Source organism: Panthera onca, chromosome B3, assembly GCF_046562875.1.
Source record: "Panthera onca isolate mPanOnc1 chromosome B3, mPanOnc1 haplotype 2, whole genome shotgun sequence".
NCBI classification, from domain to species: Eukaryota; Metazoa; Chordata; class Mammalia; order Carnivora; family Felidae; genus Panthera; species Panthera onca.
In genome coordinates this window covers 53,403,516-53,428,765 of record NC_138344.1, presented here as the reverse complement: position 1 = coordinate 53,428,765, position 25,250 = coordinate 53,403,516, and the positions used below count along the sequence as shown (strand labels likewise).

The 25,250-nt window shown below is 37.8% G+C and overlaps 1 protein-coding gene, 1 non-coding gene and 1 pseudogene across 4 annotated transcripts in view; 2 read left to right on the top strand and 1 right to left on the bottom strand.

The window, feature by feature from the left end:
• Positions 1 to 25,250, bottom strand: part of USP50 (ubiquitin specific peptidase 50) — a 41,411-nt gene that overhangs the window by 532 nt on the left and 15,629 nt on the right. The window contains exon 7 of one of the 3 annotated variants that reach the window (XM_078448603.2): positions 1,521 to 1,611. The exons of the other annotated variants lie outside the window; for them this stretch is intronic. Coding sequence (XP_078304729.1) covers positions 1,606 to 1,611 — 6 coding nt within the window. The 3' untranslated portion in view covers positions 1,521 to 1,605. Of the gene's footprint in view, positions 1 to 1,520; positions 1,612 to 25,250 lie in introns of those variants that run through there. 3 annotated transcript variants of the gene reach the window in all.
• Positions 3,545 to 3,648, top strand: LOC132670523 (U6 spliceosomal RNA). Its single transcript, XR_009606759.1, has one exon. It is a non-coding gene; the product is annotated as a U6 spliceosomal RNA (small nuclear RNA).
• On the top strand, positions 21,311 to 23,955 carry LOC132675882 (small ribosomal subunit protein eS6 pseudogene; annotated as a pseudogene).

The window sequence follows — 25,250 nt, the reverse complement described above, 5'->3', positions numbered from 1 at the left end:
TAATATTTATGACTGAATACTGAGCATCTACTATACATAGACTATTAAACGTTAAAGGAGTTGGGGCACCTGGGTGGCTCAGTCGGTTAAGCATCCAACTTCGGCTCAGGTCATGATCTCACGGTTTGTGAGTTCAAGTCCCACGTCGGGCTCTGTGCTTACAGCTCAGAGCCTGGAGCCTGCTTCAGATTCGGTGTCTCCTTCTCTCTGTGCCCTTCCCCTGCTCACACTCTGTCTCTCTCTCTCAAAAATAAACATTAATTAAAATTTTTAAAAACATTGAAGATTTTAAAATAAGATAGTCCTCTTTCCTAAATGAGCCTACAGTTTAATTTGAAAGATAGGAAAAAGGACATTTAGCATTGGGACAAGACAGTTAACTGCATATTGCTCCTACACAATTTGAGGGGTTATGCGACAACAACCCCCTCGGTCATGTAGCATCCAGAAGAGAACCTATTCCATGCTCTTTTCCACGTCTTTCCTAACCCCGTAAAGGAATGTTTGAAACCGGCACTGGAGAACCTCACTTTGGTGTGGACTGTGAGGAAGAATGCATTTCATATTTTTGTATGGTTGAAAAAATATTTTGTGACCTGAACATTATATGAATCTCAAATTACAGCAAGTAAAGTTTCATGGGAACACAGCCATGCTCATTCGATTTATATCTTTTAGTAGCTGCCATCACACAATAGTAAAGCTGAATAGTTGCAGTAGAAACTGCTGGCCAACAAAGCCTAAAATATTTACTGTCTGGCCTTTTACAGAATAAGTTTGCTGACCCCTGGTATAGAGGGTAGAAGATGGTCAATTATAGTCATCTAGTAGTCAATATAGAATTGATAGTTCAGCTCAAATACTACACAATGGCTTTAAGGTGTATTTAACCTTCCTGAGCTTTAATTTCCCCATCTATTAAAATGGGGTAATAAAATATGTCTTGTCTTACATAGCAGTTATCAGATGTCTTTGAAATTACGGAAGTAGTACATAGGAGATACTTACTAAATATTCCCTTAGACCTTCATCTTCCCTACCTCTCACTTTACATGTTACAGAAATATCCCAAAGCTGACATTTAAAAGATCCGAGCTCTAGTCCTGGTCCTTGCCCTGTGACCTTATTTGGGGGGTTATTTTGAGAATTATTTGAGGGGTGCTTGGCAAAAGGAAAGAACTACATTCTGTTTCTGGATAGATGTGCTTTCATTCAGGCTGTACAGGACACCCACATATAGAATGTTCTTGAACATTCTAAAAAATGACCATGACCATAATACACAGTGCTATAAGCTTAAGATGTTATATATGAACCTCATGGTAACCAGAAGCTCAAAACATTGAACAGATGCACAAAAATTAAAGAGAAAACCAAACCTAACACTACAGAAATCATCAAGCACAATAAAAGAAAGCAAGAGAATAAAGGATCAGAGAAAGACCACAAAAACAACCAGAAAACAAAATGGCAATAAGTTTACTTACCAGTAATTAAATGTAAATGGCCTGAATCCTCCAATCAAAACACATAGGGCGGTGGAATTGATTTAAAAAAGCACACACATAAACCGTCTATATGTTGCTGGCTACAAGACACTCAACCTCACACCTAAAGATGCATACAGATTGAAAGTGAAAAAGCATGCAAATGGATGTGAAAAAAAAGCCGTATTTCTATCAGAAAAAGTAAACTTCTTGTTTTTAATTTTTTTCAATGTTTGTTTTTGAGAGAGAGAGAGCAGGGGAGAGGCAGAGAGAGAACGAGACACAGAATCTGAAGCAGGCTCCAGGCTCTGAGCTGTCAGCACAAAGCCTGAAGCAGGCTTGAACCCATGAACTGTGAGATCATGACCTGAGCCAAAGTTGGACACTTAACCACCCAACTGAGCCACCCAGGTGCCCGAGATAAAATAAATTTTAAAAAAAAAACTGTAAGAAGAGACAAAGAAGGGCATTACATAACAGTGAAGGAATCAATCCAACAAGAGGAGCTAAAAATTGTAAATATCTATGTATCCAACATTGGATTACCTAAATATATAAAGCAAATATTAACAGATGTAAAGAGATAAATTGGTAATATAGTAATACTAGGGAACGTGAAAACCCCAGTTACATCAGGGCCCCTGGGTGACTCAGTCACTTGAGCATCCAGCTCTTGATTTCAGCTCAGGTCATGATCCCAGGGTCATGGGATCAAGCACCACGTTGGACTTTTGGCTGAGTGTGGAACCTGCTTAAGATTCTCTTTCTCTCCCTCTCTCTCCCTCTGCCCACCTCCCCCCCCCCCCCCGCCACACACTCTCTGATAAAAAATTAAAAAGAAAAAATCTTAAAACAACAGCCACTTACATCAATGGATAGATCATCCAGGAAGAAAAATCAATAAGGAAACTGTCTTTGAGTGAAACATTAGACCAGGTGGACATAAAAGATCTACACAAACATTCCATACAAAAACAAGAGAACAGACATTCTTTTCAAGTACATCTGGAACATTCTCCATAATAGAACACATGTTAGGCTCCAAAGTGGTGGTAAATTTAAGAAGATTGAAACCATATCATGCATCTTTTCTGACCACAGCAGTATGAAAATAGAAATCAATCACAGGAAAAAAACACAATCATGTGGAGGCTAAAAAACATGATACTAACAACCGAAAGGTCAATGAAGTAATCAAAAAAGTTATAAAAATACATGAAAACAAAGGAAAATGAAAATACAATGATCCAAAACCTTTGGGATGCGGCAAAAAGTTCTAAAAGGGCAATTTATAACAATACAGGCCTACCTCAAGAAACAATCTCAAACAACCTAACATTACACCTAAAGGAACTAGAAAAACAAAACAAATAAAGCCCAAGGTTAGTAGATGGGAGAAAATAATAAAGATAACAGAAATAAAGGTATAGAGACAAAAAAATAGAAAAAAATTAATGAAAAGAGCTGGTTCCTTGAAAAGATAAAATTGATAAACCCTTAGCCAGACTCATCAAGAAAAGAAGAGAAAGACCCAAATAAGTAAAAAAAGAGAAGTAACAACTAACAGCACAGAAATACAAAGGGTTATAAAGAAAACATTGTGAAAAAGTATGTGCCAACAAATTGGAAAACCCAGAAGAAATGGATAAATTCCTAGAAACATACAATCTTCCAAAATTCAATCAGAAGGAAATAGAAAACCTGAAGAGACCAATGACTAATAACAAAAATGAATTGGTTTTCAAAAAACTACCAAAAAAATAAAAGTCCAGGACCAGATGGCTTCACAGGTGAACTATACCATTTAAAGAAGACTTTATACCTATTCTCTTCAAACTATTCCAAAAAATAGAAGAGTAAGGAAAGCTTCCAAGTTTATTCTATGAAGCCAGAAATCACCCTGACACCAAAGCCAAAGACACCACAAAAAAAAAAAAAACAAAAACAAAAACAAAAAAAAACTACAGGCAAATATCCCTGATGTACATAGATACAAAAAAATCCTCCACAAAATATTAACAAATTGCATTCATCTAGATGATAAAGGATCATTCACCATGCTCACTTCAACAGCACATCTACTAACATGGGAATGATACAGAGATTATCATGGCCCCTGCACAAGAATCACATTCAAATTTGTGACATGTTGCATATTAAAAAAAAAAAAAATTCACCACAATCAATTGGAATTTATTCTGGGGCTGCAAGGATGGTTCAATATTCACAAATCAATAAACATGATACACTATATCAATAAAACATAAAAATCATATGATCATATCATCATCTGCATCTCAATAGATGCAGAAAAAGCATTTGACAAAGTACAACATCAATTCATTTAAAAAACTCTCAAAAGTGGCACCTGGGTTGGCTCAGTCGGTTAAGTGCCTGACTCTTGATTTCAGCTCAGTTCATACCTTATAGTTTGTGGGATTGAGCCCCATGTCAGGCTCTGTGCTGACAATAGGCAGCCTGCTTGGGATTCTCTCACTTCTCTCTCTGCCCCTGCCCCTGCTCATGCACGCTCTCTCTCCCTGTTTCTCTCAAAATAAGTAAACATTAAAAAAAAAAACCAAAAAAAACCTCAACAGTGGGTTTAAAAGGAACATACCTCAACTTAACAAAGGATATATATGACAAATCCACAGCTAACATCACATTCAGTGGTGAAAAATGATGTGGAGAACAAAGGCAAAAGAAATATAGGAAAAATTTTTTTTAAAAATTTTTAACAAGTACTTAAGACAGGTAGAGTGACCTTTTCTCAAGGAGCTTAGCTGCCTTCATGTTAATCTTTGCTAGAGGCAAAAGGCAACCTTAGCTTGACATTAGCTGGACCTCCAGGATCCTGTAAAAATCCCCTTGGAAACTTTGTTTATCTCTACCTCCTCAAGATATATGTTACCAATCATTTTCCAAAAATATGGCCCACTGATATACATCTGAAAAGTCTCATGACTAACAGTTTACTAGACAGTAGTAAATGACCTTTTCATAGCAACAGCTAGCTCCTCAAGGTCCAAATTCCTTAAAAACTTCTCCTATCCCTAACCCCCTCCCAACTTGAAAGTATGTTACTCCTCATGACCTCAGAGCAGCTACAACAACCCTTTTTGTACCAAAGACATCTCAAGAATTGTTTCTTGACTGTTCACTCCTGAACCCCAACATGACACATCAAAAAACAGAATTTTGCTCTAAAATTATGAGACAAGGATGCCCACTGTCACTTTTATTCAACACAGTATTAAAGTCCTGGTTATAGCAAGCAGACAACAAGAATAAAAAAGAGGCATCCATATTGGTAAAGAAGTTAAACTGTCACTATTTGCAGATGACATGAATCCTTAAGATCCACCAATAAACTACTAGAATTAATAAATGAATTCAGTAAAATTGAAGGATACAAAATTAATACCCAGAGGTCTGGGAAGATGTTGGAGTAGGAGGACACTAAGTTTGCCTTGTCTCACGGATCCAACTAGATAACACCCATATCAGCATAAATAACCCAGAAAACAATCCAGAGACTGCCAGAACAAACTCCACAACTAGAGGCCACATTGAAGAAGGTAGGAATGGCAAAGATGTGGTCTAGAAGTAAAATAGACCATGGCTGTCTGTGGTAGAGAGAGAGCCGATGACACTGAGAAGGGAAGAAAACAGACTTTCACTCTAGGGATATTTGCCTTTGAATATGAGAGGGGCTGAATTTCCTGAGTTCTTAAAACCAGTGGAGCTTAGCCTAGAATTTAAAAATCATCAGGCTTGGCTCTGGGAGAGACTGGAGGGTGCTAAGAAACAGAGTTCCCTCCCCTAAAGGGACAGCATAACAAACAGGCTGTACACATACTGTGTAGAATCAGCAGTTTGAGAAACACCAGGGGCAGATGGGAGGAAGAGCGATTTGCTCATCTCAGAGTGTGGCCTAGAGAGACGGGAAGCACAGGGAGACCTTTCCAGGAAAAAAGGAGCTGGCAGAAGCCATTTCCTCCCCCAACCCCAGCATAAACGACGGCCACCTGTGGGAAAGAGAAGAGCCCAGATACTCCTTACCTAAATTGCTTGCATCAAGCCCCAATCCCCCAGGCTTTTCTGGGTCTGTCCTTCCCAATCACACTCTCTCCTCAGTCCTGGTGCTGCAAGCCCCCTCCCCGTAAAGATGAGCGCACACCTTGTTAACACATCTCCTGAACCACATATTTTGCAAAATGTCACTTCCAGCAGCATGGAGGGCTGGTCTCATTTTGCAAACAGACCACTGCACACCTCATGGCCCACAACAGGCAAAGAGAGCCTCCATAGACAATTGGACTGAAGGAAAAAGAGGCCAGGGCTCAACAGGAGAGCACACACAACACACATAGGAGATATGTTTTTGAAGCACCAGGTCCTGAGGAAGAGGGGACAATGCACTTCAGGGCACTATAGGAATTCTTCTTTATAAGGCTATTGTCATTAAGAGCAAGAGAAGTAGGTGACTTTCCTAAAAGAGAAACAGACATAGAGAGTTAAACAAAAGGAGGAGACAGAGAAACATCTCTCAAATGAAAGATCAGGACCAAACCGCAGAAAGAGACCAAAGTGAAATCAATGTAAGAGAATTTAAGTGGAAAGAGAATTTAAAGTAATGGTCACAAAGATACTCAGTGAACTTAAGAGTGGAGGACATCAGTGTGACCCTTAACAAAGGAGAAAAAACCAATCAGATATCAAGAACAAAATAAATGAAATTAAAAATACACTTGATGGAATAAATAGCAGGCTAGATGAAGCAGAGGAATGAGTTAATGACCTGGAAAACAGAATAATGGAAAATAACCAAGCTGAGCAAAAGTGATGAAAGAAAATTGTGTAAATTGATAATAGTCATAGAGAATTCTGACTCCATCAAGTCAGAACATCCACATTATAGGGATCCCAGAAGAAGAGACAAATAAGGAGGCAGAAAATTTATTTGAAGAAATAGTAGCTGAAAACTTCCATAATCTAGGGAAGGACACAGATATCCAGATCCAGGAGGCACAGAGATTCCGCCCCCAACAAAATTCAATGCAAGGAGGTCCACACCAAGACACATAGTAATTAAAATGGCAAAAAGTCGTGATAAAAAAATTTTTGGAAGCAGCAAGAGAAAAGAAACTGTTACATACAAGTGAAACCCCATAAGGCTATAAGTGGATTTTTCAGCAGAAACATTGAATATATCATGCCACATTCTTCCAGACAGCAAAGTGCTGAAGGGAAACATTTAAGGCCTGGAATACTCTATCTAACAAGGCTATCATTCAGAAGAGAAGGAAGGATAAAGAGTTTTTCAGGCAAACAAAACTGAAGGAGGTTATGACCACTAAACCTGACCTCCAAGAAATAGTAAAAGGGAAACTTTGAGTGGAAAGAAAGACCATAAGTGAGAGTATGAAAAATAAAAAACACAAAAACAGTAAAAAATAAGTATTTCTGTAAATCAGTCAAAGAATTCATAAAATAAAAGGATGCAAAATAGGACACCATACACCTAAAAACGTAGAAGGGAAGAAGAGTAAAAAATGGGCTTAAGCTTAAGTGACCATCAACTTAACATAGACTGCTATATGCAGAAGACATTATATACAAACCTAATGATAACCACAAATCAAAAGCCAGTAATATATATGAAAAAAAAAATAAAGAGAAAGGAATCCAAGTATTAAGGAAAGCCAAAAAAACATGAAAGAGAGCAAGAAAGGATCAAAGAACATCTATAGAAACAACCACAAACCAAGTAACAAAATGGCAATAAAAACATATCTATCAATAATTGCTTTGAATGTAAACTGAACATTCCAGTCAAAAAAACACAAGATGACAGAATGCATTACAAAAAAAAAAAAAAAAAGATCCATCTATATGCTGCCTACAAAAGACCAATCTCAGGCTGACAAGAGACCTGCAGATTGGAAGTGAGAGGATGGAGAAACATTTATGATGTAAATGGATGCCAAAAGGTAGCTATACTTATATAGGACATATTGGACTTTAAAACAAAGACTGTAACAAGAGACAAAGAAGGATAAGAAAGGGGACAATCCATCACGAAGATATAATAATTGTACTTATTTATTCACCAAACACAGAAGCACCCAAATACACAAAATGGTTAATAACAAACATAAAGGAACTAGTTGGTAATAATATAATAGTAGGGAACTTAACACTCCACTTACATCAATGAGCAGATCATCTAAACAGAAAATCAACATGAAAACAACAGCTTTGAATGATACAATGAACCAGATGGATTTAGCAGATACATCAGAACATTCCATCCTCAAACAGCAGAATACACACTCTTGTCAAGTGCACGTGGAACATTCTCCACAATAGATCACATATGAGGCCACAAAAGTCTCAACAAATGCAAGAAATCAAAATTATACCTACATCTTTTCTGACCACAATGCTATAACCACAAGAAAAAATCTGGAAAGACCACAAATAACATGGATGTTAATTAACATGTTATTAAATAATGAATGAGTCAACCAAGAAATCAAAAAGCAAATAAAAAATTACATGGAAACAAATGAAAGTGAAAACACAAGAGTCCCAAATATTTGAGATGCAACAAAAGTGGTTCTAAGAAGGAAGTTTATAGCAATAAAAGTCTACCTCAAGAAGCAGGAAAAATCTTAAGAGCTAAGACCTAACCTTACATCTAAAGAAGCTAAAAACAGAAGAACAAACAAAACCCCAAACCAGCAGAAGGAAAGAAATAATGAAGATTAGAGCAGAAATCAATGATCTAGAAACTAAAAAATCAATACAACAGATCAATGAAACCAGGAGATGATTCTTTGAAAAGATGGATAAAACTGATAAACCTCTAGCAAGACTCACTAAAAAAAAAAAAAAAAATACAGAACCCAAATAAAGAAAATTACTAATGCAAGAGGATAAATAACATCACAGAAATACAAACAATTGTAACAATATAATGAAAAGCTAGATGCCAATAGACAGCTTAGAAGAAATGGATAAATATCTAGAAACAAATAACCTACCAAAGCTAAAGCAAGAAAAAATAGAAAATTTGAACACATCAATCACCAGCAATTAAATTGAAACAATAGTCAAAACTCCCCCCAAACAAAAGTCCAGGACCTGATGGCTTCACAGTGAATTCTACCAAACATATAAAGAAGAGATAACACCATTCTTCTCAAACTATTCCAAAAAATTCAAGAGGAAGGAAAACTTTCAAATTTATTCTATGAGACCAGTATCACCTTGATACCAAAACTAGATAAAGATACCACACACAAAAAAAGAGAACTACAGGCCAGTATCTCTCACAAATACAGATGCAAAATCCTCAACAAAATATTAGCAAACCAAATTCAACAGTGTATTAAAAAAATCAGATACCACAATTAAGTGGGATTTAAAACTGGGATACAAGAGTGGTTCAATATTTGCAAAGCAATCAATGTGATACATAGCATCAATAAAAGAAATAGTTAAAACCATATGATCATTTCAATAGGTGTAGAAAAAGCATTTGACAAAATACAACATTCATTCATGATAAAAACTGTCTGCAAAGTAGGCCTAGAGAGAACACATCTCAACATAATAAAGACCTTTATATGAAAACCCACAGCCAATATCATACTCAATGGGGAAAATCTGAGAGCTTTTCCCCCTAAGGTCAGGAACAAGACAACGATGTCCATTCTTAGCACTTTTATTCAACATAGTACTGCAAGTCCTAGCCACATCAATTAGACAACATAAATAAAGGCATCCAAATTTGCAAGGAAGAAGTAGATGACATACAATATATATGTAGACTCCACCAAAAAACCTACTAGAACTGATAAATGAATTCAGTGAAATCGCAGGATACAAAAATCAAGATACAGAAATCTGTTGTATTCCTATATACTAATAATGAGGCAGCAGAAAGTGAAATAAAGAAAAAAATTCCAGGGGCACCTGGGTGGCTCAGTCTGTTAAACGTCTGACTTCAGCTCAGATCATGATCTCACAGTTTGTGGGTTTGAGCCCCATGTCAGGCTCTGTGCTGACAGCTCAGAGCCTAGAGCCTGCTTCAGAATCTGTGTCTCCCTCTCCCTCTGCCCCTACCCCACTCATGCTCTCTCTCTCTTTCTCTCTCTCTCTCTCTCAGAAATAAGAATTTTAAAAAAGAAAAAAAATTCCATTTACAATTGCACCAAAACAATAAAATATCTAGGAATAAACAACCAAAGAGCTAAAAGACCCATACTCTGAACACTATAAAACACTGATGAAAGAAAAAGAAGATGACACAAAGAAATGTAAAGATATATGCTCATGGATTGGAAGAATAAATACTGTTAAAATGTGTATACAACCCAAAGCAATCTACAGATTTAATGCAATCCCTATCAAAATAGCAACAGCATTTTTCATAGAACTAGAACAAACAATCCTAAAATTTGTATGGAACCACAAAAGATCTCAAAAATCCAAAGCAATCTTGAAAAAGAAAAAAAAGCCCTGAAAATATCAAATAATATTACAAGAATTCCAGATTTCAAGTTATATTACAAAGCAGTAGTAATCAAAATACTATGGTTCAGTCATAAAAATAGATACAATGATCAATGGAATAGAGCAGAAAACCCAAAAATCAACCCACAATTATATGGTCAATTAACTGACAAGGGAGGAATGAATGTTCAATAGGAAGCAGTCTCTTCAACAAATGGTGCTGGGAAAACTGGACAGCCACATGCAAAAGAACGAAACTTGACCAGTTTCTTTCACCATACACAAAAATAAACTCAAAATGGATTAAAGACCTAAATTTGAGACCTGAAACCATAAAAATCCCTGAAGAGAGCATAGGCAGTAATGTTGCTGACATTGGCCGTAACAACAAAATTCCTGCACAGGAAGGAAACAATCAACAAAACTAGAATGCAATGTACTTAATGGGAGAAGATATTTGCAAATATCATACCTGATAAAGGGTTGGTATCCAAATATATATAAATAACTTCTACAACTCAACACCAAAAAACATAATCCAATTAAAAAATGGGCGGAAGACATGAAGAGACATTTGTTCCAAAGAAGACATACAGATGGCCAACAGACACATTAAAAGATGCTCAACATCATAAATCATCAGGGAAATGCAAATCAAAATTACAATGAGGCATCACCTCACACCTGTCAGAATGGTTAAAATAAAAAACATAAGAAACAAGTGTTAAAAAGGATGTCAAGAAAAAGGAACCCTGGTGCACTGCTGGTAGGAATGCAAACTGGTGTAGCCACTGTGGAAAACAGTACAGAGGTTTCCCAAAAACAAAAAAATAGAACTACCATATGATCTAGAAACTCCACTACTGGGTATTTACCCAAAAAAAATGAATACACTAATTCAAAAAGATATCTGCATCCCTATGTTTAATGCAGCATTATTTATAATAGCCAAGATATGGAAACAACTCAAGTGTTGATCAATGGATAAAGAAGATATGATATGGATATTATACATATACATATACATATATATATATGTATATATATATACACACACACACACACACACACACACTCAGTCATAAAAAAGAATGAAATGTTGCCATTTGCAGTAACATGGATGAGTCTAGAGTGTTTAATGCTAAGTGAACTAAATCAGAGAAAGACAAATACCACATGATTTCACTCCTGTGGAATCCAAGAAACAAAACAAATAAAGAAAAAACAAGGAAAACAAAACACAGACTTTTAACTGTAGAAAACAAACTGATGGTTACCAGGGGAGTATGGTAGGGGTTGGGTAAAATAGGTGATGGGGATTAAGAATACACTTAATCATGACCAGCACGGAAAAATGTATAAACTGATCAATCACTATTTTGTACACCTGAAATTAATATAACACTGTATGTGAATTATACTTGAATAAAAAAATGGTAGAAAGAAAGAAAGAAAGAAAGAAAGAAAGAAAGAAAGAAAGAAAGAATGAATGAATGAATATATTCTGGAATCAGAAAGAACTGAATGTATACCCTGATCCCATTAGTTTTTAGCTGTGTGACTTTGATCAAATTAACCCCTCTAGGACTTTTTTCTTATAATACATTAATAAAAAAAAATATGTCCTACACTATAAAATTATTATAAATTTTTTTACTTAAGAAATATAGTGGATACCTGCAGTGAAATCAAGGAAAAGGGGGTTCTGTACCATGCAATAAATATTTGCTCATAAAATTCAAAATTAGTAAATAGTAATATTACTATTATATTAGTCTACCTTGTAAGCACTGTAAGCAAGTTAATATTAGTGGAGAAGAATTAATAATGTATACTTGAGGGGCACCTGGGTGGCTCAGTTGGTTAAGCATCTGACTTCAGTTCAGGTCATGATCTTGTGGTTTGTGAGTTTGAGCCCCGCATCAGGCTCTGTGCTGACTGATTCTGTGTCTCCCTCTCTCTCCACCTTTCCCCGCTCTCTCCTCTCTCTCTCTCTCTCACGCACATACACACACACACACACACACACACACACTCTCTCTCTCTCTCTCTCTCAGAAATAAAGCATTTTTTAAAATTAAAAAATAATAATTTATACTTGACATTAAACATACCCAGTGAAAACATTAAACATATACAGTTGATACAAATAAAACTATTGCAAATATTATGAAAAAGACACATTTTAATAGGATAGGAAAAACTAATAGCAAAGAAATATGGTAAGATGATCAACCTTATTAATAATCAGGGAAATGCACTTTAAGAACAAAATGAGATACAATTTCAGACCACTAGACAGGCAAAAACTAAATCTGATAATAATTGATAGGGCTACATATTGGTATAACCTCTTTGAAAACCATTAACATTACCTAGAAAGTTAAATTTTCATAAACTCTATGATCCAAGTGACTTCACTTCTAAATATATATGCTAGACAAACTCACATATATCTGCAAGAATGTCTACATAATGTTGATCATAATAGCAAAAAATCTGGAAACGATCAAATGTCCATCAACAGGGCAATAGATAAATTACAGTACCTTCACACATATCATATGCTAAGTGAAATCATAGCTACATATAAAAATATGGATGAATTTTAAAAATAATACAATGAAAAAAGAAACTTGCCAAAGTCTAAAAAATATAATGCATTTTTATAAAGCTAAAACACAAAGAGTCTAAGCAATAATTTATAAATATATACAATAAAATGATATTAAACAGTCAAGAAAATAATAAGCATTAAATTGAGGATACTATAACCTCAAGAGGATAAGGCAAGAGAATGGATTCTCCGGAGCCAAGTGTAGACGAGAGGCCCGTGGAAGAGGGTAGGAAGGGCGGAGAGGCAGTGCACGCTACACGGACTGGCAGGAAGGAGCCGGGGTGGAGGGGCAGACCACCGGCAAAGCAGAACCCCCAAGTCTGGCTTGCAAGAACGGAGGGGCCGGACAGAGTGTGTTTGGACAGCAAGTGAGAGTTAACATCTGGAAGGTTATAAGCTAACAGCTCTGCTCGGAGAGCAGGAGGGCTGGAGGACAACGGGAGGGAGAGTTGTTGCGCCCCGGAAGAAAGGCGCTCACCAGCACCATCTCCCTCACCCATCTCCCAGCCAAAATCCAAAAGGGAACCAGTTCCTGCCAGGGAACTTGCTTGCACCGCGCAAACACCCAACGCTGTGCTTCTGCGGATCCATACCTCCAGCGGCAGGTCTGACTCCCTCCCGGTGCTGCAGGGCCCCTCCTGAAGCGGATCTCCGAAGGAAAAGCGAGCTGAGCCTGCCCCTCCCGCCCCTGTGCACCTTGCCGATCCACCCCAGCTAATATGCCAGATCCCCAGCACCACAAGCCTGACAGTGTGCAAGTAGCCCAGACAGGCCATGCCACCCCACAGTGAATCCCACCCCTAGGAGAGGGGAAGAGAAGGTACACACCAGACTGACTGTGGCCCCAGCGGTGGGCTGGGGGCAGACATCAGGTCTGACTGCAGCCCTGCCCACCAATGCAAGTTATTCAAGACAGCACAGGGGAAGTGCCCTGTAGTTCTGCACCACTCCAGGGACTATCCAAAATGACGAAATGGAAGAATTCCCCTCAAAAGAATCTCCAGGAAATAACGACAGCTAACAAACTGATCAAAAAGGATTTAAACAATATAATAGAAAGTGAATTTAAAATAATAGTCATAAAATTAAACGCTGGGCTTGAAAACAGTATATAGGACAGCAGAGAATCTATTGCTACAGATATCAAGGGACTAAGAAACAGCCAGGAGGAGCTAAAAAATGCTGTAAATGAGCTGCAAAATAAAATGGAGACAACCACAGCTCAGATTGAAGAGGCAGAGGAGAGAATAGGTGAACTAGAAGATAAAATTATGGAAAAAGAGGAACCTGAGAAAAAGAGAGATAAAAAAAATCCAGGAGTATGAGGGGAAAATTAGAGAACAAAGTGATGCACTAAAGAGAAATAATCTACGCATAATTGGTATTCCAGAGGAGGAAGAGAGAGGGAAAAGTGCTAAAGATGTATTTGAAGAAAAAATAGCTAAGAACTTCCCTGATCTGGGGAAGGAAAAAGGCATTGAAATCCAAGAGGCACAGAGAACTCCCTTCAGATGTAACTTGAATCAATCTTCTGCACAACATATCATAGTGAAACTGGCAAAATACAAGGATAAAGAGAAAATTCTGAAAGCAGCTAGGGATAAATGTGCTCTAACATATAAAGGGAGACCGATAAGACTCGTGACGGATCTCTCTACTGAAACTTGGCAGGCCAGAAAGGAATGGCAGGAAGTCTTCAATGTGATGAACAGAAAATATATGCAGCTGAGAATCCTTTATCCAGCAAGTCTGTCATTTAGAATAGAAGGAGAGATAAAGGGCTTCCCAAACAAACAAAAACTGAAGGAATTCGTCACCACTAAACCAGCCCTACAGAAGATCCTAAGGGGGCTCCTGTGAGACAAAGTACCAGAGACATCGCTACAAGCAAGAAACCTACGGACATCACAATGACTCTAAACTCATATCCTTCTATAATAACATTGAATGTAAATGGACTAAATGTGCCAACCAAAAGACATAGGGTATCAGAATGGATAAAAAAACAAGACCCATCTATTCGCTGTCTACAAGAGACTCATTTTAGACCTGAGGACACCTTCAGATTGAAAGTGAGGGGATGGAGAACTATCTATCATGCTACTGGAAGTCAAAAGAGAGCTGGAGTAGCCATACTTATATCAGACAAACTAGACTTTAAATTAAAGGCTATAACAAGAGATGAAGACGGGCATTATATAATAATTACAGGGTCTATCCATCAGGAAGTGCTAACAATTATAAATGTCTATGCACCGAATACGGAAGCCCCCAAATATATAAAACAATTACTCACAAACATAAGCAACCTTATCGATAAGAATGTGGTCATTGCAGGGGACTTTAACACCCCACTCACAGCAATGGATAGATCATCTAGACACATGGCCAATAAAGAAACAAGGGCCCTGAATGATACATTGGATTAGATGGACTTGACAGATATATTTAGAACCCTCCATCCCAAAGCAACAGAATATACTTTCTTCTCGAGTGCACATGGAACATTCTCCAAGATAGATCACATACTGGGTCACAAAATAGCCCTTCATAAGTATACAAGAATTGAGATCATACCATGCATACTTTCAGACCACAATGCTATGAAGCTTGAAATCAACCACAGGAAAAAGTCTGGAAAACCTCCAAAAGCATGGAGGTTAAGGAACACCCTACTAAAGAATGAATGGGTCAACCAGGCAATTAGAGAAGAAATTTAAAAATATATGGAAGCAAATGAAAATGAAAATACAACAATCCAAACGCTTTGGGATGCAGCAAAGGAAGTCCTGAGAGGAAAATACATTGCAATCCAGGCCTGTCTCAAGAAACAAGAAAAATCCCAAATTCAAAATCTAACAGCACACCTAAAGGAAATAGAAGCAGAACAGCAAAGACACCCCAAACCCAGCAGAAGAAGAGAAATAATAAACATCAGAGCAGAAATAAACAATATAGAATCTAAGAAAACTGTAGAGCAGATCAATGAAACCAAGAGTTGGTTTTTTGAAAAAATAAACAAAATTGATAAACCTCTAGCCAGGCTTCTCAAAAAGAAAAGGGAGATGACCCAAATAGATAACATCACGAGTGAAAATGGAATTATTACAACCAATCCCTCAGAAATACAAGCAATTTTCAGGGAATACTATGAAAAACTATATGCCAACAAACTGGACAACCTGGAAGAAATGGACAAATTCCTAAACACCCACACCCTTCCAACACTCAATCAGGAGGAAATAGAAAGCTTGAACAAACCCATAACCAGAGAAGAAATTGAATCAGTCATCAAAAATCTCCCACCAAATAAGAGTCCAAGACCAGATGGCTTCCCAGGGGAGTTCTACCAGACGTTTAAAGCAGAGATAATACCTATCCTTCTCAAGCTATTCCAAAAAATAGAAAGGGAAGGAAAACTTCCAGACTCATTCTGTGAAGCCAGCATTACTTTGATTCCTAAACCAGAGACCCAGTAAAAACAGAGAACTACAGGCCAATATCCCTGATGAATATGGATGCAAAAATTCTCAATAAGATACTAGCAAATCGAATTCAACAGCATATAAAAAGAATTATTCACCATGATCAAGTGGGATTCATTCTTGGGCTGCAGGGCTGGTTCAACATTCGCAAATCAATCAACGTGATACATCACATTAATAAAAGAAAAGATAAGAACCATATGATCCTGTCAATCGATGCAGAAAAAGCATTTGACAAAATTCAGCATGCTTTCTTAATAAAAACCCTCAAGAAAGGATAGAAGGAATATTCTTAAAGATCATAAAAGCCATTTATGAAAAGCCCACAGCTAATATCATCCTCAATGGGGAAAAACTGAGAGCTTTTCCCTGAGATCAGGAACACGACAGGGATGTCCACTCTCACCGCTGTTGTTTAACATAGTGTTGGAAGTGCTAGCATCAGCAATGAGACAACAAAAGGAAATCAAAGGCATCAAAATTGGCAAAGATGAAGTCAAGCTTTCACTTTTTGCAGATGACATGATATTATACATGGAAAACCCGAGAGACTCCACCAAAGTCTGCTAGAACTGATGCATGAATTCAGCCAAGTCGCAGGATACAAAATCAATGTACAGAAATCAGTTGCATTCTTATACACTAATAATGAAGCAACAGAAAGACAAATAAAGAAACTGATCCCATTCACAATTGCACCAAGAAGCATAAAATAACCTAGGAATAAACCTAACCAAAGATGTAAAAGATCTGTATGCTGAAAACTATAGAAAGCTTATGAAGGAAATTGAAGAAGATACAAAGAAATGGAAAAACATTCCGTGCTCATGGGTTGGAAGAATAAATATTGGCAAAATGTCAATACTACCCAAAGCTATCTACACATTCAATGCAATCCCAATCAAAATCGCACCAGCATTCTTCTCGAAGCCAGAACAAGCAATCCTAAAATTCATATGGAACCACAAAAGGCCCCGAATAGCCAAAGTAATTTTGAAGAAGAAGACCAAAGCAGGAGGCATCACAATCCCAGACTTTAGCCTCTACTCCAAAGCTGTCATCATCAAGACAGCATGGTATTGGCACAAAAACAGGCACATAGACCAATGGAATAGAATGGAAACCCCAGAACTAGACCCACAAAAGGATGGCCAACTAATCTTTGACAAAGCAGGAAAGAACATTCAATGGAAAAAAGACAGTCTCTTTAACAAATGGTGCTGGGAGAACTGGACAGCAACATGCAGAAGGTTGAAACTAGACCACTTTCTCACACCATTCACAAAAATAAACTCAAAATGGATAAAGGACGTGAATGTGAGACAGGAAACCATCAAAACCCTAGAGGAGAAAACAGGAAAAGACCTCTCTGACCTCAGCCGCAGCAATTTCTTACTTGACACATCCCCAAAGGCAAGGGAATTAAAAGCAAAAAGGAACTCTTGGGACCTCATGAAGATAAAAAGCTTCTGCACAGCAAAGGAAACAATCAACAGAAGTAAAAGGCAACCAACGGAATGGGAAAAGGTATTTGCAAATGACATATCGGACAAAGGGCTAGTATCCAAAATCTGTAAAGAGCTCACCAAACTCCACACCCGAAAAACAAATAATCCAGTGAAGAAATGGGCAGAAAACATGAAGAGACACTTCTCTAAAGAAGACATCTGGATGGCCAACAGGCACATGAAAAGATGCTCAATGTCGCTCCTCATCAGAGAAATACAAATCAGAACCACCCTCAGATATCACCTCACGCCAGTCAGAGGGGCCAAAATGAACAAATCAGGAGACTATAGATGCTGGAGAGGATGTGGAGAAGTAGGAACCCTCTTGCACTGTTGGTGGGAATGCAAACTGGCGCAGCCACTCTGGAAAACAGTGTGGAGGTTCCTCAAAAAATTAAAAATAGACCTACCCTATGACCCAGCAGTAGCACTGCTAGGAATTTACCCAAGGGATACAGGAGTACTGATGCATGGGGGCACTTGTACCCCAATGTTTATAGCAGCACTCTCAACAATAGCCAAATTATGGAAAGAGCCTAAATGTCCATCAACTGATGAATGGATAAAGAAATTGTGGTTTATATACACAATGGAGTACTACGTGGCAATGAGAAAGAATGAAATATGGCCCTTTGTAGCAACGTGTACGGAACTGGAGAGTGTGATGCTAAGTGAAATAAGCCATACAGAGAAAGACAGATACCACATGTTTTCACTCTTATGTGGATCCTGAGAAACTTAACAGGAACCCATGGGGGAGGGGAAGGAAAAAAGAAAAAAAGAGAGAGGTTAGAGTGGGAGAGAGCCAAAGCATAACAGACTTTTTAAAAAAGGAGAACAAACTGAGGGCTGATGGGGGGTGGGAGGGAAGGGAGGGTGGGTGATGGGTATTGAAGAGGTCATCTTTTGGGATGAGCACTGGGTGTTTAATGGAAACCAATTTGACAATAAATTTCATATATTTAAAAAAAGAGGATAGGGCAAAAGATAGAGGGAAAGAGCATACAGATAGATTTAACTGTACTGGTCATTTTTTTTTTTAATTTTTTTTTAACATTTATTTATTTTTGAGACAGATAGAGACAGAGCATGAGCAGGTGAGGGTCATAGAGAGAGGGAGACACAGAATCCGAAACAGGCTCCAGGCTCTGAGCTGTCAGCCCAGAGCCCGATGCGGGGCTCGAACTCACGGACCACGAGATCATGACCTGAGCCAAAGTTGGACACCCAACCGACAGCCACCCTGGTGCCCCTGTACTGGTCATGTTTAAATTTAAGTTCGGTGATAATTTCACAGTTATTCATATTATGCTTAATGACTTCCATATATCTGACATATAGTCCTTTGTATTTATCGAATATCACATAATGACATTCAAAAGAAAAAGAAAGGGATAGAAAATATACAAAGAATATCATCCAAAAGAAAGCTGGCATAGTTTTATCAATATTAGGCTAGATAAATTAGTCTAATATTTCACTTAAAGTGAAATGCATTATTATGAATAGAAGATTCTCCGTATGATAAAACGAACAATTCACTAGATTGTTCTGGTGAATTGTACAATTCACTAGATTGCACTAGATACAAAATTGCACACATAGCTTCAAATTATAGAAATTAAACATGACAATTACTAGAAAATTTTGACCAAAATCCAATCTTTTAACACACATCCTTCAGTTATTTTGAAAAAGCAAACAGGGGCGCCTGGGTGGCTCGGTCGGTTAAGCGTCCTACTTCGGCTCAGGTCATGATCTCGCGGTCTGTGAGTTCGAGCCCCGCGTCGGGCTCTGTGCTGACCGCTCAGAGCCTGGAGCCTGTTTCGGATTCTGTGTCTCCCTCTCTCTCTGCCCCTCCCCTGTTCATGCTCTGTCTCTCTCTGTCTCAAAAATAAATAAACGTTAAAAAAAATTTTTTTTTTAAATAAAATAAAAAAAAAAGAAAAAGCAAACAAAAACTTATTAAGAGTATATAATATTTGAACAACACAATTAATAAATTATATCTAAATGAAATATGGAACCCTGAACCTAATTTAAAAAATCCTTTCAAGCACACATAAATCTTGGCCACAAGGCAAATATCAACACATGCCAAGAATAAATAACATTTGGACCACATTTCCTAATAAGAATGCACTTAAGTTAGAAGTTAGCAACAAAACAATGATTTAAAAAATCATGTTTGTGGGGGCCCGCATGGCTCAGTCAGTTAAGCATCCAACTCTTGATTTCAGTTTAGGTCATGATCTCACAATTCATGAGCTCGAGTCCTACATCGGGCTCTGCGCTGACAGCACTGAGCCTGGTTGGATTCTCTGTCTCTCTTTGCCCCTTGTCCTCTCGTGCTTTCTCTCTTAAATAAATAAACTTTAAAAAAAATCATGTTTGGATGTATCATGTAAATGGATGTCAAAACAAAGTCAGAGTAGCAGGATTTATATCGGACAAACTAGACTTTATTTTTGTATTTTTTTTTTTATCCTGCTTTGGTAACAGAGTATACTGGCCTCATAGAATGATTGTGAATGTGTTGCCTCTATTCCATTATTTGTAAGATTTTGATAAAAATTGTAGTAATTATTGGTTTAAATGTTTGATAGAATTTGTCAATGAAATCTTGTGGTCTTGGGCTTTTCTCTGCTGGCAGATTCTTGATTCCTAATTCAACTTTCATTCATGCTTTTGGTCTAAGATTTCCTACTTCTTGAATTCAAGATTGATGATTCAATCATGGTAACTTGGACGTTATCTGATTTTTTTTTCACTCTAAGTTATCTGATTTGTTAGTATATAATTGTTTATAGTAATCTGTTATACTATATTTCTGTGGTTCTGCTATATTGTTTTCTCTTCCATTTCTCATTTTGGTGTTTGAGTATTCTCTCTTTTTTTGTCTTAGTTACAGTAGTTAAAGCATTGCCATTTTCCTTATTTTTTATTGTTTGCAAAACTGGTCATTACTTTCAATGTTATGTTATTGATTATTCTGGTCTATTTTATCTCTGATTTTCCTCTGTTATTTCCCTCCTCTACTAAATTTCAGCTAAGTTTCCTTTTTTTCTAGTTTCTTATGGTGTAACATTCAATTTTTTCTTAATAGAAGCATTTATAGCATAAATTTCACTCTAACATCTGCTTTTGATGCATCCTGTAGGTTTTGGAATATTGTGTTTTCTTTTTCTTTTGCTATAGGACATATTTTGATTTGCAGTTTGATTTCTTATTTGGTCCACTGCTTGTGTAGTGTGTTGCTTAATTTTTAAATATTTAATATTTACATTGTAGATATTCCAGCTTTGTTTTATTGTTGATCGTTGCTTTTGTACAAAAGACTGTGGTTGGAAAATAGACTTGGTATGATTTTAGACTTTTTTTTAAGTTTATTTATTTAGAGAGACAGCATGAGCAGGGGAGGGGCAGAGAGAGAATCTCAAGCAGGCTTTCCGCTGACCGTGCAGAGCCTGATGTAGGGGCTCCATCTCACAAACCAAGAGATCATACCCTGAGCTGAAATCAAGAGTCAGATGCTTGACTGAGCCACCCAGGTGCCGGATGATTTCAGTCCTTCTTAGGTCTGCAATACTTGTTAGGTGTCTTTTTTATGTGATTTAACCAGGGGTTTCTTCTGTATGTGCTTGAGGAAAAGGTCTTGGATGGAATGTTTTATATATATCTTTTAGAACCATGTATTCTGAGGTATACTTCAGGTAAGAAATGTTCTTGTTGAAAAAAATAGCTTAGGGTACTTGTTTAAACTAAAGTATATCAGGGGCAACTGGGGAGCTCAGTTAAGCACCCAACTTTAGCTCAGGTCACCATCTCACAGTTCCTAGGTTCAAGCCCTACATCAGGTTCTGTGCTGACAACTCAGAGTCTGGAAACTGGTTCAGATTCTGTGTCTCCCTCTCTCTCTCTCTCTCTCTCTCTCTCTGCACCTCCCTCGCTCATTCTCTGTGTCTGAAAAATAAAATAAACCCTAAAAATTTTTTAAAAATAAAGTATATCAGAGGGGAAGTGGGGATGGGTGAAACAGGTGAATAAGATTAAGAATATACTCATGATGAGCACTGAGTAATGTTTCGAATTTTTGAATCATATTGTACACCTGTTTATATAAACACAGTATATTTGCTATACTGGGGTTGAAATTAAAAATATTTAAAAAATCATGTATGGAATTTTTTTACTAGTGGATAAAAAAACACTGTGGATAAAAACACTAGTGGATAAAAAAACACTGTGTGTGTGTGTGTATTCATTCATCCCCATACATTTGAAGACATAGAAAAGGGACAATTTTATTTTTTAATTCCAGTTAGTTGGGGCACCTGGGTGGCTTAGTTTGTTGAGCATCTGACTTCAGCTCAGGTCATGATCTCATGGTTCACGAGTTCAAGCCCCACGTCGGGCTCTGTGCTGACAGCTCAGAGCCTGGAGCCTGCTTCAGATTCTGTGTCTTTCTCTCTCTCTCTGCCCCTCCCCCACTCATGCTCTGTCTCTTTCAAAAATAAATAAAAACAAATAAATAAATTCAAGTTAGTTAATCTACAGTGTAATATTAGTTTCAGGTGTACAATTTAGTGATTCACAACACCTGGTGCTCATCACAGCAAGGGCAGTAATTAATCCCCATCACCTATTTCAACTATCTCCCCACCCACCTCCCCCCTGTTAACAATCAATTTGTTCTTTATAGTTAAGAGTCTGTTTCAGGGCTCCTAAGTGGCTCAGTAGGTTATCGGTATGAATCTTGATTTTGGATCAGGTCATAATCTCATAGTTCGTGGGTTAGAGCTCCACATCCCCCCAGTCTGCAGCCTGCTTGGGATTCTCTTTCTCTCCCCCTCTTTTTGCCCCTCCCCTGCTCATGCTCTCAAAAATAAACATTTTTTTAAAAGAGTCTGTTTCTTGGTTTGCTTCTTTTTTCTTCCTATAATCATTTGCTTTGCTTCTTAAATTCCACATTTGAGTGAAATCATATGGTATTTGTCTTTCTCTGACTTATTTCATTTCACATAATATACTCTAGTTTCTTTTTTTTATTTTTGAGAGAGACAGAGCATGAGTAGGGGAGGGGCAGAGAGAGAAGGAGACACAGAATCACAAGCAGGTTCCAACCTCTGAGCTGTCAACACAGACCCTGACACTGGGCTTGAACCCATGAACCATGAGATCATGACCTGAGCTGAAGCTGGACACTTAACCAACTGAGCTATCCAGGTGCCCCAACATACTCTAGTTTCATCCATGTCATTGCAAATGGCAAGATCTAATTCTTTTTGATGGCTGAGTAATATTCCATTGTGTGTGTGTGTGTGTGTGTGTGTGTATAATATTTTCTTTCTCCATTCACTAGTCAGTAGACATTTGGACTCTTTCCATAATTACTATTGTAAATAATGCTGCTATCAACATCAAGGGTGTATGTATCCCTTTCAATTAGCATTTTTATGTTAGTATTTTTACATTCTTTGAGTAAATAAATACGTAGTAGCACAATTGCTGGATCATAGGGTAGTTCTATTTTTTTTTTAATTTTTAAAAAATTTTTATTTTTTGAGGAAGAGTGAAAGTGCACGTGACCAGGGGAGGGGCAAAGGAAGGGAGAGAGAGAATGATGAAGACAAACTCCATACCTTTTATGAAAAGTTAATGGCCACAGAAGGTGCTGCTGATGCTCTGGGTGAAGAATGGAAGGGTATGTGGTCCAAATCAGTGGTGGAAATGACAAAGAGAGCTTCTCCATGAAGCAGGGTGTCTTGACCCATGACTCTGTCTGCCTGCTGCTGAGTAAGGGGCATTCCTGCTACCGACCAAGGAGGACTGGGGGGAAGAAGCGCGAATCTGTTCGGGGTTGCACTGTGGCTACCAATATCAGTGTTCTCAACTTGATCATTGTGGAAAAGGGGGAGAAGGATATTCCTGGACTCACTGATACTACTGTGCCTCATCACCTGGGGCCCAAAAGAGCTCGCACAATCTGCAAACTTTTCAATCTCTTTAAAGATGACGATGTCCGCCAGTATGCTATAAGGAAGGCCCTAAACAAAGATAAGAAACCAAGAACCAAAGCACCCAAGATTCAACATCTTGTTATTCCATGTGTCCTCCAACACAAACATCGGCGTACTGCTTTGAAGAAACACGATACTAAGAAAAATAAGGAAGAGGCTGCAGAAAATGCTAAATTTTTGGCCAAGAGAATGGAGGAGGCCAAAGTAAAATGCCAGGAACAGACTGCCAAGAGACAGAGGCTGTCCTCTCTGAGAGCTTCTACCTCTGAGTCTGAGTCCAGTCAAAAAGGAGATTTTTCTAAGAGTAACAAATAAGAGCAGACATCAAAAACAAAATAAAACGAGTTGGGCACTTAACCGACTGAGCCACCCAGTGTCCCTAATTTTTTGAGGAAACTTCACACAGTTTTCACAGGGGCAGCACCAAGTTTGCATTCCCACCAGTAGTGGTAAATGACCAGTTTTTGTTTTTTTTTTAATTTTTTTTTTTATCGCTAAGCATACTTTGTTTTTTTTAATTTTTTTAAATATGAAATTTATTGAGCGCCTGAGTGGCTCAGTCAGTTAAATATGAAATTTATTGCCAAATTGGTTTCCATACAACACCCAGTGGTGCCCTCTCAATACCCATCACCCACTTTCGCCTCCCTCCCACCCCCCATCAACCCTCAGTTTGTTCTGTTTTTAAGAGTCTCTTATGGTTTGTCTCCCTCCCTCTCTAACTTTTTTTTCCTTCCCCTCCCCCATGGTCTTCTGTTAAGTTTCTCAGGATCCACATAAGAGTGAAAACATATGGTATCTGTCCTTCTCTGTATGACTTATTTCACTTAGCATAACACTCTCCAGTTCCATCCACGTTGCTACAAAAGGCCACATTTCATTCTTTCTCATTGCCAAGTAGTATTCCATTGTGTATATAAACCACAACTTATTTATCCATTCATCAGTTGATGGACATTTAGGCCCTTTCCATAATTTGGCTATTGTTGAAAGTGCTGCTATAAACATTGGGGTACAAGTGCCCACATCAGCACTCCTGTATCCCTTGGGTAAATTCCTAGCAGTGCTATTGCTGGGTAGTAGGGTATTTTTAATTTTTTGAGGAACCTCCACACTGTTTTCCAGAGTGGCCTCCCCAGTTTGCATTCCCACCAGCAGTGCAAGAGGGTTCCCATTTCTCCACACCTTGCCAGCATCTATAGTCTCCTGATTTGTTCATTTTGCCCCCTCTGACTAGTGTGAGGTGATATCTGAGTGTGGTTTTGATTTGTATTTCCCTGATGAGGAGTGACGTTGAGCATCTTTTCATGTGCCTGTTGGAAAATGGCCAGTTTTAAACAGAACTTTAAATATCGTGTTAAGGTTAAAAAAAAAAAAAGCTTTTAGAAGACTCTAGGTAAATGTCTTTGTGATCTTTGGGTAATTCGTGGCATTTTCACTCAATAGAATACTATACAGCCATGAGAACTAACAACTACAGTGTACACAATATGAATGAATTCTGCAGAATTTTTAGTGTAAAGAGCCAGACACAAAAAGAGTACCTGCTGTATTATCTTGTTTGTTTTTAAAATTTTTTTAAATCTTTATTTTTGACAGAGAAAATGCGA